Here is a 12,011-nt window from a genome sequence, read left to right as displayed (position 1 = left end):
CTCTCAGCAGCACAAGTGTCTCTCTATTAACCTGTGACTGTCTTGTGAGACTCCCACACAGTAATGCCACTGTCTCTCAGGCCCCTCCCATAACCGCCCTACGGCATTAAACTGCCATCATTGGCTCCCATGGGTCTCCTCTAGCCAGGAATCCATGGCTACCTGTAGGGCTAGCAGGTAACCCGACAGGAACCATAGATTCCCTGCTACAGGCCCACAGAGGAACTCCTAGCCCTACAGGAACCATAGATTCCCTGCTACAGGCCCACAGAGGAACTCCTAGCCCTACAGGAACCATAGATTCCCTGCTACAGGCCCACAGAGGAACTCCTAGCCCTACAGGAACCATCGATTCCCTGCTACAGGCCCACAGAGGAACTCCTAGCCCTACAGGAACCATAGATTCCCTGCTACAGGCCCACAGAGGAACTCCTAGCCCTACAGGAACCATAGATTCCCTGCTACAGGCCCACAGAGGAATGCCTAGCCCTAGGAACCATAGATTCCCTGCTACAGGCCCACAGAGGAACTCCTAGCCCTACAGGAACCATAGATTCCCTGCTACAGGCCCACAGAGGAATGCCTAGCCCTAGGAACCATAGATTCTTCTGTAGGCCCACAGAGTAACTCCTAGTCTTACAGGAACCATAGATTCCCTGCTACAGGCCCACAGAGGAACTCCTAGCCCTACAGGAACCATCGATTCCCTGCTACAGGCCCACAGAGGAACTCCTAGCCCTACAGGAACCATAGATTCCCTGCTACAGGCCCACAGAGGAATGCCTAGCCCTAGGAACCATAGATTCCCTGCTACAGGCCCACAGAGGAACTCCTAGCCCTACAGGAACCATAGATTCCCTGCTACAGGCCCACAGAGGAATGCCTAGCCCTAGGAACCATAGATTCTTCTGTAGGCCCACAGAGTAACTCCTAGTCTTACAGGAACCATGCCTTTAGCAGGGATTCTATGGCTCCAGTAGGTTCCTCTGTGACCCTACAGGAGGGACTCTATGGTTCCTGTAGGACTATATATATCTCAATGAGGTTCCTGTGTGGCCCTACAGGAGGGACTCTATGGTTCCTGTAAGACTATATATCTCAGTGAGGTTCCTCTGTGGCCCTACAGGAGGGACTCTATGGTTCCTGTAAGACTATATATCTCAGTGAGGTTCCTCTGTGGCCCTACAGGAGGGACTCTATGGTTCCTGTAAGACTATATATCTCAGTGAGGTTCCTCTGTGGCCCTACAGGAGGGACTCTATGGTTCCTGTAAGACTATATATCTCAGTGAGGTTCCTCTGTGGCCCTACAGGAGGGACTCTATGGTTCCTGTAAGACTATATATATCTCAGTGAGGTTCCTCTGTGGCCCTACAGGAGGGACTCTATGGTTCCTGTAAGACTATATATATATCTCAGTGAGGTTCATGTGTGGCCCTACAGGAGGGACTCTATGGTTCCTGTAAGACTATATATATATCTCAGTGAGGTTCATGTGTGGCCCTACAGGAGGGACTCTATGGTTCCTGTAAGACTATATATATATCTCAGTGAGGTTCATGTGTGGCCCTACAGGAGGGACTCTATGGTTCCTGTAAGACTATATATCTCAGTAAGGTTCATGTGTGGCCCTACAGGAGGGACTCTATGGTTCCTGTAAGACTATATATATCTCAGTGAGGTTCATGTGTGGCCCTACAGGAGGGACTCTATGGTTCCTGTAAGACTATATATATCTCAGTGAGGTTCCTCTGTGGCCCTACAGGAGGGACTCTATGGTTCCTGTAAGACTATATATATCTCAGTGAGGTTCCTCTGTGGCCCTACAGGAGGGACTCTATGGTTCCTGTAAGACTATATATATATCTCAGTGAGGTTCATGTGTGGCCCTACAGGAGGGACTCTATGGTTCCTGTAAGACTATATATATCTCAGTGAGGTTCCTCTGTGGCCCTACAGGAGGGACTCTATGGTTCCTGTAAGACTATATATATCTCAGTGAGGTTTCTCTGTAGCAGGTGATTGGCTGGTGAATTAGTAAGAGATTCTATGACTTTCTGTAGGACAATTCCTTCAGGTTCTGCACTGAACCCATAATTTCCTGTGAGCCCCCCCCCCCCAGCAGGTACAATATGGCTCCCCACTGTTTATATTGCGTAACCTGATGCCCAGAGCCAACCCAATGGCACATACGGGGACCCGCCCACTGACTGCCCAATGGGAGGCCACATACCTTCTTGTACAGCCAGCCGCGCATGGCCACAGGGGCACCGGGATTCCTCCTTATGGAGTTGGACCTTTTGCCAAAATTGTGGATTTTTCCTGAAGATCTCGACGACTAAAAAGAGAAATAAAAGAGAAAATGAGCCGATAAATTCCGGCAATTTCTGTAATGACTTTATCCATGAAATGCATTAATCCAGGGTCGGCCCAGGCAGCCAATCCCATCGCTAGGCTGCCTCCTTATTTACCCTAGCTAGGGCAGGAGGCCAAGGTGCCCCTAGGGCAGGAGGCCAAGGTGCCCCTAGGGCAGGAGGCCAAGGTGCCCCTAGGGCAGGAGGCCAAGGTGCCCCTAGGGCAGGAGGCCAGAGCCAAGGTGCCTAAGGGCTCGGGGGCTGTAGGAAATAATACAGGGGGGGGGGCACAGGGAAGGGCTCGGGGGCTGTAGGGAATAATACAGGGGGGGGGGAAGAGGGAAGGGCTCGGGGGCTGTAGGGAATAATACAGGGGGGGGCACAGGGAAGGGCTCGGGGGCTGTAGGGAATAATACAGGGGGGGAACAGGGAAGGGCTCGGGGGCTGTAGGGAATAATACAGGGGGGGCACAGGGAAGGGCTCGGGGGCTGTAGGGAATAATACAGGGGGGGGGGAACAGGGAAGGGCTCGGGGGCTGTAGGGAATAATACAGGGGGGGGGAACAGGGAAGGGCTCGGGGGCTGTAGGGAATAATACAGGGGGGGGGCACAGGGAAGGGCTCGGGGGCTGTAGGGAATAATACAGGGGGGGGGAACAGGGAAGGGCTCGGGGGCTGTAGGGAATAATACAGGGGGGGGGCACAGGGAAGGGCTCGGGGGCTGTAGGGAATAATACAGGGGGGGGGGAACAGGGAAGGGCTCGGGGGCTGTAGGGAACAATACAGGGGGGGCACAGGGAAGGGCTCGGGGGCTGTAGGGAATAATACAGGGGGGGCACAGGGAAGGGTACGGGGGCTGTAGGGAACAATATGAGGGGGGGGGCACATAATAAGAGCTAGGCTTTCTGGGATAGAAGTGGGAGGAGTCAGTAGTCGCATACGCCGGTTCACGTGGGTTATTTCCTTGTCGGAATCAGGAACAAAATGGCTTCCCAGTCCCTGTGGGACAGAACGTTCCGACCAATAGCAGCAGATATATATATATATATATACCCCCACGCCTGCAAGCTCTGCGGGACAGAGAATAAAATGCATTTGTGGGCGAGGGAAGGTAACGTGGGGGCACGGGGGGGCACAATGGCAGCGCAGCCCTGAATGAGCCGCTCTCATTGTAACGTTAAATTACACAGATAATTAGTCTCTCACTGTCGCCTCCATAATAGGGATAAATCCTCTCCTGTAACTGCCAGCGCCCCCCCCCCCCCCCCCCCACACACACACACAATTCAGCAGGAACAGCCCCCTAAGTTTGCCCATAGCCTGTACAGAGAGATACCATAAAACTATGGCACATAGGGATTCCTCTGTACTAAGCACAATTCAGCAGGAACAGCCCCCTAAGTTTGCCCATAGCCTGTACAGAGAGATACCATAAAACTATGGCACATAGGGATTCCTCTGTACTAAGCACAATTCAGCAGGAACAGCCCCCTAAGTTTGCCCATAGACTGTACAGAGAGATACCATAAAACTATGGCACATAGGGATTCCCCTGTACTAAGCACAATTCAGCAGGAACAGCCCCCTAAGTTTGTTCATAGCCTGTACAGAGAGATACCATAAAACTATGGCACATAGGGATTCCCCTGTACTAAGCACAATTCAGCAGGAACAGCCCCCTAAGTTTGCCCATAGCCTGTACAGAGAGATACCATAAAACTATGGCACATAGGGATTCCCCTGTACTAAGCACAATTCAGCAGGAACAGCCCCCTAAGTTTGCCCATAGCCTGTACAGAGAGATACCATGACACTATGGCACATAGGGATTCCCCTGTACTAAGCACAATTCAGCAGGAACAGCCCCCTAAGTTTGCCCATAGCCTGTACAGAGAGATACCATAAAACTATGGCACATAGGGATTCCCCTGTACTAAGCACAATTCAGCAGGAACAGCCCCCTAAGTTTGCCCATAGCCTGTACAGAGAGATACCATGACACTATGGCACATAGGGATTCCCCTGTACTAAGCACAATTCAGCAGGAACAGCCCCCTAAGTTTGCCCATAGCCTGTACAGAGAGATACCATGACACTATGGCACATAGGGATTCCCCTGTACTAAGTACAATTCAGCAGGAACAGCCCCCTAAGTTTGCCCATAGCCTGTACAGAGAGATACCATGACACTATGGCACATAGGGATTCCCCTGTACTAAGCACAATTCAGCAGGAACCTATTTAGGGAACAATGGGCCTTTAACAAACACAGGATTCGGCCCATTGGATAATTAATCACATTAAAAAGGTAGAAACCCTCTCTGGGAATCGGTGGTACTTACCCTAGTCAGGGGGCTGCTTGGATTTCCGGGGGGCAGAGAGTTGCAGTTTGGCGATTCGCTGGACATGCTGACTGTGCGATCTTTCTTTTCCTGAGAGGAGACGCTGGAAGGAGTTCTGAGAAAAAAGCAAAGGGAAAATTACAGCAGGATCAGCAATAGAATCCCCCCTATACTGCCCGTCTGTGTTCCTGCTGAATTGTGCTTAGTACAGGGGAATCCCTATGTGCCATAGTTTTATGGTATCTCTCTGTACAGGCTATGGGCAAACTTAGGGGACTGTTCCTGCTGAATTGTGCTTAGTACAGGGGAATCCCTATGTGCCATAGTTTTATGGTATCTCTCTGTACAGGCTATGGGCAAACTTAGGGGACTGTTCCTGCTGAATTGTGCTTAGTACAGGGGATTCCCTATGTGCCATAGTTTTATGGTATCTCTCTGTACAGGCTATGGGCAAACTTAGGGGCTGTTCCTGCTGAATTGTGCTTAGTACAGGGGAATCCCTATGTGCCATAGTGTTATGGTATCTCTCTGTACAGGCTATGAGCAAACTTAGGGGGCTGTTCCTGCTGAATTGTGCTTAGTACAGGGGAATCCCTATGTGCCATAGTTTTATGGTATCTCTCTGTACAGGCTATGGGCAAACTTAGGGGGCTGTTCCTGCTGAATTGTGCTTAGTACAGGGGAATCCCTATGTGCCATAGTTTTATGGCATCTCTCTGTACAGGCTATGGGCAAACTTAGGGGGCTGTTCCTGCTGAATTGTGCTTAGTACAGGGGAATCCCTATGTGCCATAGTTTTATGGTATCTCTCTGTACAGGCTATGGGCAAACTTAGGGTGCTGTTCCTGCTGAATTGTGCTTAGTACAGGGGAATCCCTATGTGCCATAGTTTTATGGTATCTCTCTGTACAGGCTATGAGCAAACTTAGGGGGCTGTTCCTGCTGAATTGTGCTTAGTACAGGGGAATCCCTATGTGCCATAGTTTTATGGTATCTCTCTGTACAGGCTATGGGCAAACTTAGGGGGCTGTTCCTGCTGAATTGTGCTTAGTACAGGGGAATCCCTATGTGCCATAGTTTTATGGTATCTCTCTGTACAGGCTATGAGCAAACTTAGGGGGCTGTTCCTGCTGAATTGTGCTTAGTACAGGGGAATCCCTATGTGCCATAGTTTTATGGTATCTCTCTGTACAGGCTATGGGCAAACTTAGGGGGCTGTTCCTGCTGAATTGTGCTTAGTACAGGGGAATCCCTATGTGCCACAGTTTTATGGTATCTCTCTGTACAGGCTATGGGCAAACTTAGGGGGCTGTTCCTGCTGAATTGTGCTTAGTACAGGGGAATCCCTATGTGCCATAGTTTTATGGTATCTCTCTGTACAGGCTATGGGCAAACTTAGGGGGCTGTTCCTGCTGAATTGTGCTTAGTACAGGGGAATCCCTATGTGCCATAGTTTTATGGTATCTCTCTGTACAGGCTATGAGCAAACTTAGGGGGCTGTTCCTGCTGAATTGTGCTTAGTACAGGGGAATCCCTATGTGCCATAGTTTTATGGTATCTCTCTGTACAGGCTATGAGCAAACTTAGGGGGCTGTTCCTGCTGAATTGTGCTTAGTACAGGGGAATCCCTATGTGCCACAGTTTTATGGTATCTCTCTGTACAGGCTATGGGCAAACTTAGGGGGCTGTTCCTGCTGAATTGTGCTTAGTACAGGGGAATCCCTATGTGCCATAGTTTTATGGTATCTCTCTGTACAGGCTATGAGCAAACTTAGGGGGCTGTTCCTGCTGAATTGTGCTTAGTACAGGGGAATCCCTATGTGCCATAGTTTTATGGTATCTCTCTGTACAGGCTATGAGCAAACTTAGGGGGCTGTTCCTGCTGAATTGTGCTTAGTACAGGGGAATCCCTATGTGCCACAGTTTTATGGTATCTCTCTGTACAGGCTATGGGCAAACTTAGGGGGCTGTTCCTGCTGAATTGTGCTTAGTACAGGGGAATCCCTATGTGCCATAGTTTTATGGTATCTCTCTGTACAGGCTATGAGCAAACTTAGGGGGCTGTTCCTGCTGAATTGTGCTTAGTACAGGGGAATCCCTATGCTGGAGCTCAGGAAGTAGATGTACCGGGGGGGGGGGGGGGGGGGGCAATACACAGGGGGGTACTTACTGCTCATTCACCACAAAGATACAGTTATCCTGGGAGGGCTGCCCAGTTACTGGGTGGGTGCAGGTCACTTTCCGCTCATTGTGGCTGGAGAGACAAAAGGGAAAAGATGATGCAGTGAGGGGGGGGGGTCACATGATGCAGTGAGGGGGGGGGGGTCACATGATGCAGTGAGGGGGGGGGGGTCACATGATGCAGTGAGGGGGGGGGGGGTCACATGATGCAGTGAGGGGGGGGGTCACATGATGCAGTGAGGGGGGGGTCACATGATGCAGTGAGGGGGGGGTCACATGATGCAGTGAGGGGGTCACATGATGCAGTGAGGGGGTCACATGATGCAGTGAGGGGGTCACATGATGCAGTGAGGGGGTCACATGATGCAGTGAGGGGCAGATGGGTATTTGGCAAAACATATCAGACAGTTATAGTCAATGCACACAATGCATGTCTGGCCCTTTAAGAGTGATATCACAATGCAGCCCCACTACCCCCTGCACTTCCTGTAAGTAGGAAAGGGATTGTGGGTAATTCCAATTAAAGATGTATATTGTGCATGTAATGGGCCGGGGGGGGATACACTGGCACTAATTACCCTCAGCGCGGGCGCCGCTCCGGCACTCACAGCTCATTATCTGCCCGAGCGCGGGGCACATTAGAATGCAGAGCGGCCGGCGGGACCCGCTACTGAAACATGGAAACCAATGAATAATTTGTGCAGCCCGAGCGGAATATTCCAGAACAGACTGGGCCCAGGGAGGCCCTCCTGCTGTTATGATTGGCCCAGAATGTGAGAATATATAATGATAGAGAAGAGCTGGGCGCCCAAAATACCCCCACAGCCTGGCACTCAGCCCCGCTCTGCTATGTACAGAGAACTGGGGGGGGGGGGGGGGGGGTGCTAGGGTTGCCATGATCACTCTCCCTAGCAACAGACATGTGGCCCTCCAGCTATTGCTGAGCATCCCTCCAACGTCCCCTATAATGTGTCACTTGTGAGTGGGTGGAGGGGGGCTTCTCCTTGGGAGGGTGGGTGGAGGGGGGCTTCTCCTTGGGAAGGTGGGTGGAGGGGGGCTTCTCCTTGGGAGGGTGGGTGGAGGGGGGCTTCTCCTTGGGAGGGTGGGTGGAGGGGGGCTTCTCCTTGGGAAGGTGGGTGGAGGGGGGCTTCTCCTTGGGAGGGTGGGTGGAGGGGGCTTCTCCTTGGGAGGGTGGGTGGAGGGGGCTTCTCCTTGGGAGGGTGGGTGGAGGGGGGGCAAATGAGAGAAGAGAAATAGGTTGGGGCAAATAAATGCAAGTCTGACCCAATGTTGCCCTAGGAGGGGCAATAGGCTGCTGACTGGTTACCATTGGTTCCCGGGGAGAGTCGGGGGGGGGGGGGGGGCACTGAGAGGAACCCGCTGAGCCAATAGTTTATATAAGAGCTTGAAAGGCAAATTAAAATGGAGTTTTTAATCAGCTAATGAGGGGGGGGGGAAGGAGGGGCTCTAATTATTATGCAAAGTGCCCTTACGCTGCGATCCCATTGGTCCCTTCCCAGGTGTCGGCTTTCATTTAACTGCCACTTCCCTTAGAAGTTTGGGGTGACCTTTACGAGCACTTCCCCCCAATTACAGCTAATTACACACTTGTACTCTCGTTACATCACTCACTGCTCTTCTACTAACGAGCAACAGGGACCCCCAACCCGGCCCGTAGCAACCAGAACTTTATAGGGTCCTGTAATTATGTATGGGGGGGGGGGGGGGGGGGAGTATGTGGGGGCGCAGTCAGGGCAGGAGGGGAGTATTTGGGGGCGCAGGGCAGGAGGGGGGTATCTGGGGGCGCAGTCAGGGCAGGAGGGGAGTATTTGGGGGCGCAGGGCAGGAGGGAGGTATCTGGGGGCGCAGTCAGGGCAGGAGGGGAGTATCTGGGGGGGCAGGAGGGGGCGCAGTCAGGGCAGGAGGGGAGTATTTGGGGGCGCAGGGCAGGAGGGAGGTATCTGGGGGCGCAGTCAGGGCAGGAGGGGAGTATCTGGGGGGGCAGGAGGGGGCGCAGTCAGGGCAGGAGGGGAGTATCTGGGGGCGCAGGGTGGGGGAGGAGGGGGGTATCTGGGGGTGCAGGAGGGGAGAATACTTAAGGCAGGGGAGTATCCAGGGGTTAGAAAGGCAGGAGATATTACTTTCCCTTTAAAGTGGCTGCTGTTTGGGCAAACAAAGGGTGAAAGTCTCACATTGATAAAGGGATTTGACCAGAACCAACACAAACAGTTCCATGATGCCAATTAGTTCCTGGGGGAGGTCCGGGAGTCGGCTCCGCCCTTATTTCTCCATAACAATCCCAGCATTCCATGCGGCTGCTGGCGAGGTCCAAGAAAGGGCACCATGGGGGCACTGGGTATCGCAGCACAGAGGGCACAATAACAAGGGTATCGGGGGGCACATTCCACAGAATCCCATCGGGCCCCACACTGCCAGCCTGGCACATTCTCTCTCCCCATCAGGCCCCACACTGCCAGCCTGGCACAATGGCACATTCTCTCTCCCCATCAGGCCCCACACTGCCAGCCTGGCACATTCTCTCTCCCCATCAGGCCCCACACTGCCAGCCTGGCACAATGGCACATTCTCTCTCCCCATCAGGCCCCACACTGCCAGCCTGGCACATTCTCTCTCCCCATCGGGCCCCACACTGCCAGCCTGGCACAATGGCACATTCTCTCTCCCCATCGGGCCCCACACTGCCAGCCTGGCACAATGGCGCATTCTCTCTCCCTATCGGGCCCCACACTGCCAGCCTGGCACAATGGCGCATTCTCTCTCCCTATCGGGCCCCACACTGCCAGCCTGGCACAATGGCACATTCTCTCTCCCTATCGGGCCCCACACTGCCAGCCTGGCACAATGGCACATTCTCTCTCCCTATCGGGCCCCACACTGCCAGCCTGGCACAATGGCGCATTCTCTCTCCCTATCTGGCCCCACACTGCCAGCCTGGCACAATGGCGCATTCTCTCTCCCTATCGGGCCCCACACTGCCAGCCTGGCACATTTTTCTCCCCATCGGGCCCCACACTGCCAGCCTGGCACAATGGTGCATTCTCTCTCCCTATCGGGCCCCACACTGCCAGCCTGGCACAAAGGCGCATTCTCTCTCCCTATCGGGCCCCACACTGCCAGCCTGGCACAATGGCGCATTCTCTCTCCCCATCGGGCCCCACACTGCCAGCCTGGCACAAAGGCGCATTCTCTCTCCCTATCGGGCCCCACACTGCCAGCCTGGCACAATGGCGCATTCTCTCTCCCCATCGGGCCCCACACTGCCAGCCTGGCACAATGGCGCATTCTCTCTCCCTATCGGGCCCCACACTGCCAGCCTGGCACAATGGCGCATTCTCTCTCCCTATCGGGCCCCACACTGCCAGCCTGGCACAATGGCGCATTCTCTCTCCCTATCGGGCCCCACACTGCCAGCCTGGCACAATGGCGCATTCTCTCTCCCCATCGGGCCCCACACTGCCAGCCTGGCACAATGGCGCATTCTCTCTCCCTATCGGGCCCCACACTGCCAGCCTGGCACAATGGCGCATTCTCTCTCCCCATCGGGCCCCACACTGCCAGCCTGGCACAATGGCGCATTCTCTCTCCCTATCGGGCGCCCGATGACATCACTCAGTAACTAATCTGGGAATGTGCCCCCAGGCCAGGGAATAAAGGGGCTCTCATACAGCTAACAGCAGCCCTATTCATAGGCCCGGGCACCGAGCATGCCCACTGGCACCGCACATTCCGAGGGCCATTCCGCAGCTCAGCTGGGTCGTGCCCTTAGGGGCCCAATTAAAGCAACAGCACCCAATTCCCTTGGGACAAGCTCTGGTGCCCACTACTGGCCCTCACATCCCCGTGTAAAGGTGGCAGTGCCCTTAGCCTTTCCCACCTGGGCTACTGCAATGTACAGGGATCCCCAATCCAACCAATAGTGCTGCTGTCTCTAGACTCCGCCCCCAGCGACTGATACACACACAGGCCGACATTACCCCCGGGCAGATGGTACCGCGCTTGGCATGGGGGTATCTGGGGCATGAAATTCAGAGAGAAAAGCCAATAATTCCGCGTGTGAATATCACGCCATTTTCACGAGACACCTCTATTCCTGGCGCCGCACTTACGCCTTCCCTCGCACACACACTCCTGCCTGTCTGTTCCATCAGGGCGCGCTTGCCCTTTACTCACTGCAGGAACTCTGCTCATTACAAACCACAACTCCCAGAATCCCCAGCTAGTTCCGAGCAGAAAAGGCGGTGGGGGGAGGGAAGGAGTTAAATATCTCTGGCTGTAACTGTAAAGTATCATGGGGGGGGGTGTCACTGCCTCCAGCCTCTCCCTAGGGGCCCCTAAATTATTACTCACCCCATCTGCCATTATACCCCCCCTACAGCCCCCCCAGCTCCTCTCTGTAATGGGGGCACCCATCCTGCTTTACAGTACTTGGGGTGCAAGTTAGTGGGGGGAGATATAACTTGGGGTGCAAGTTAGTGGGGGGAGATATAACTTGGGGTGCAAGTTAGTGGGGGGAGATATAACTTGGGGTGCAAGTTAGTGGGGGGAGATATAACTTGGGGTGCAAGTTAGTGGGGGGAGATATAACTTGGGGTGCAAGTTAGTGGGGGAGATATAACTTGGGGTGCAAGTTAGTGCTGGGGGTTTGGGGTAACACAAAGTGCCCTGCTGGGGGATACTGAGCCAACGGGAGCGCTGCCACCCCCATACTCACATTCACCCCCAGATATTTCCTAGAAATAATAAAAGAGAGTACTGAGAAGAAGTGGGGGACAGGGCACCTCAGGCTGAGCAGGGGGGCATCACCATGGGACTGAGCAGGGGGGCATCACCATGGGGCTGAGCAGGGGGGCATCTGGGGCAGGGGGGCACCTGGGGCAGGGGGGCATCACCATGGGGCTGAGCAGGGGGGCACCTGGGGCAGGAGGCATCACCATGGGGCTGAGCAGGGGGGCACTCGGGGCAGGGGGGCACCCAGGGCAGGGGTAACAGTATTCACATGCCAGCATAGGGATCCCAGAGGAATGAGGCAGAGGGGCACCCAGGGAAGGGGGGCACCCAGGGCAGGGGTAACAGTACTCACATGCCAGCATAGGGATCCCAGAGGAATGAGGCAGAG

General features: G+C 54.0%; 1 protein-coding gene across 20 annotated transcripts in view; it reads right to left on the bottom strand.

The window, feature by feature from the left end:
* The window catches only part of plekha5 (pleckstrin homology domain containing A5), an 87,146-nt gene that overhangs the window by 32,176 nt on the left and 42,959 nt on the right, over positions 1 to 12,011 (bottom strand). For all 20 annotated transcript variants that reach the window (XM_031898425.1, XM_031898407.1, XM_031898408.1 and 17 more), the window contains 3 exons: positions 6,864 to 6,947; positions 4,694 to 4,808; positions 2,233 to 2,337 (listed from right to left, as the gene is read on the bottom strand). In XM_031898425.1, the coding sequence (XP_031754285.1) occupies positions 2,233 to 2,337; positions 4,694 to 4,808; positions 6,864 to 6,947 (304 nt within the window). The remainder of the gene's footprint in view (positions 1 to 2,232; positions 2,338 to 4,693; positions 4,809 to 6,863; positions 6,948 to 12,011) is intronic.

This window comes from Xenopus tropicalis, chromosome 3, assembly GCF_000004195.4.
Source record: "Xenopus tropicalis strain Nigerian chromosome 3, UCB_Xtro_10.0, whole genome shotgun sequence".
NCBI classification, from domain to species: Eukaryota; Metazoa; Chordata; class Amphibia; order Anura; family Pipidae; genus Xenopus; species Xenopus tropicalis.
The sequence above is the reverse complement of the archived record's forward strand: the minus strand, read 5'-3'. Positions and strand labels throughout refer to the sequence as shown.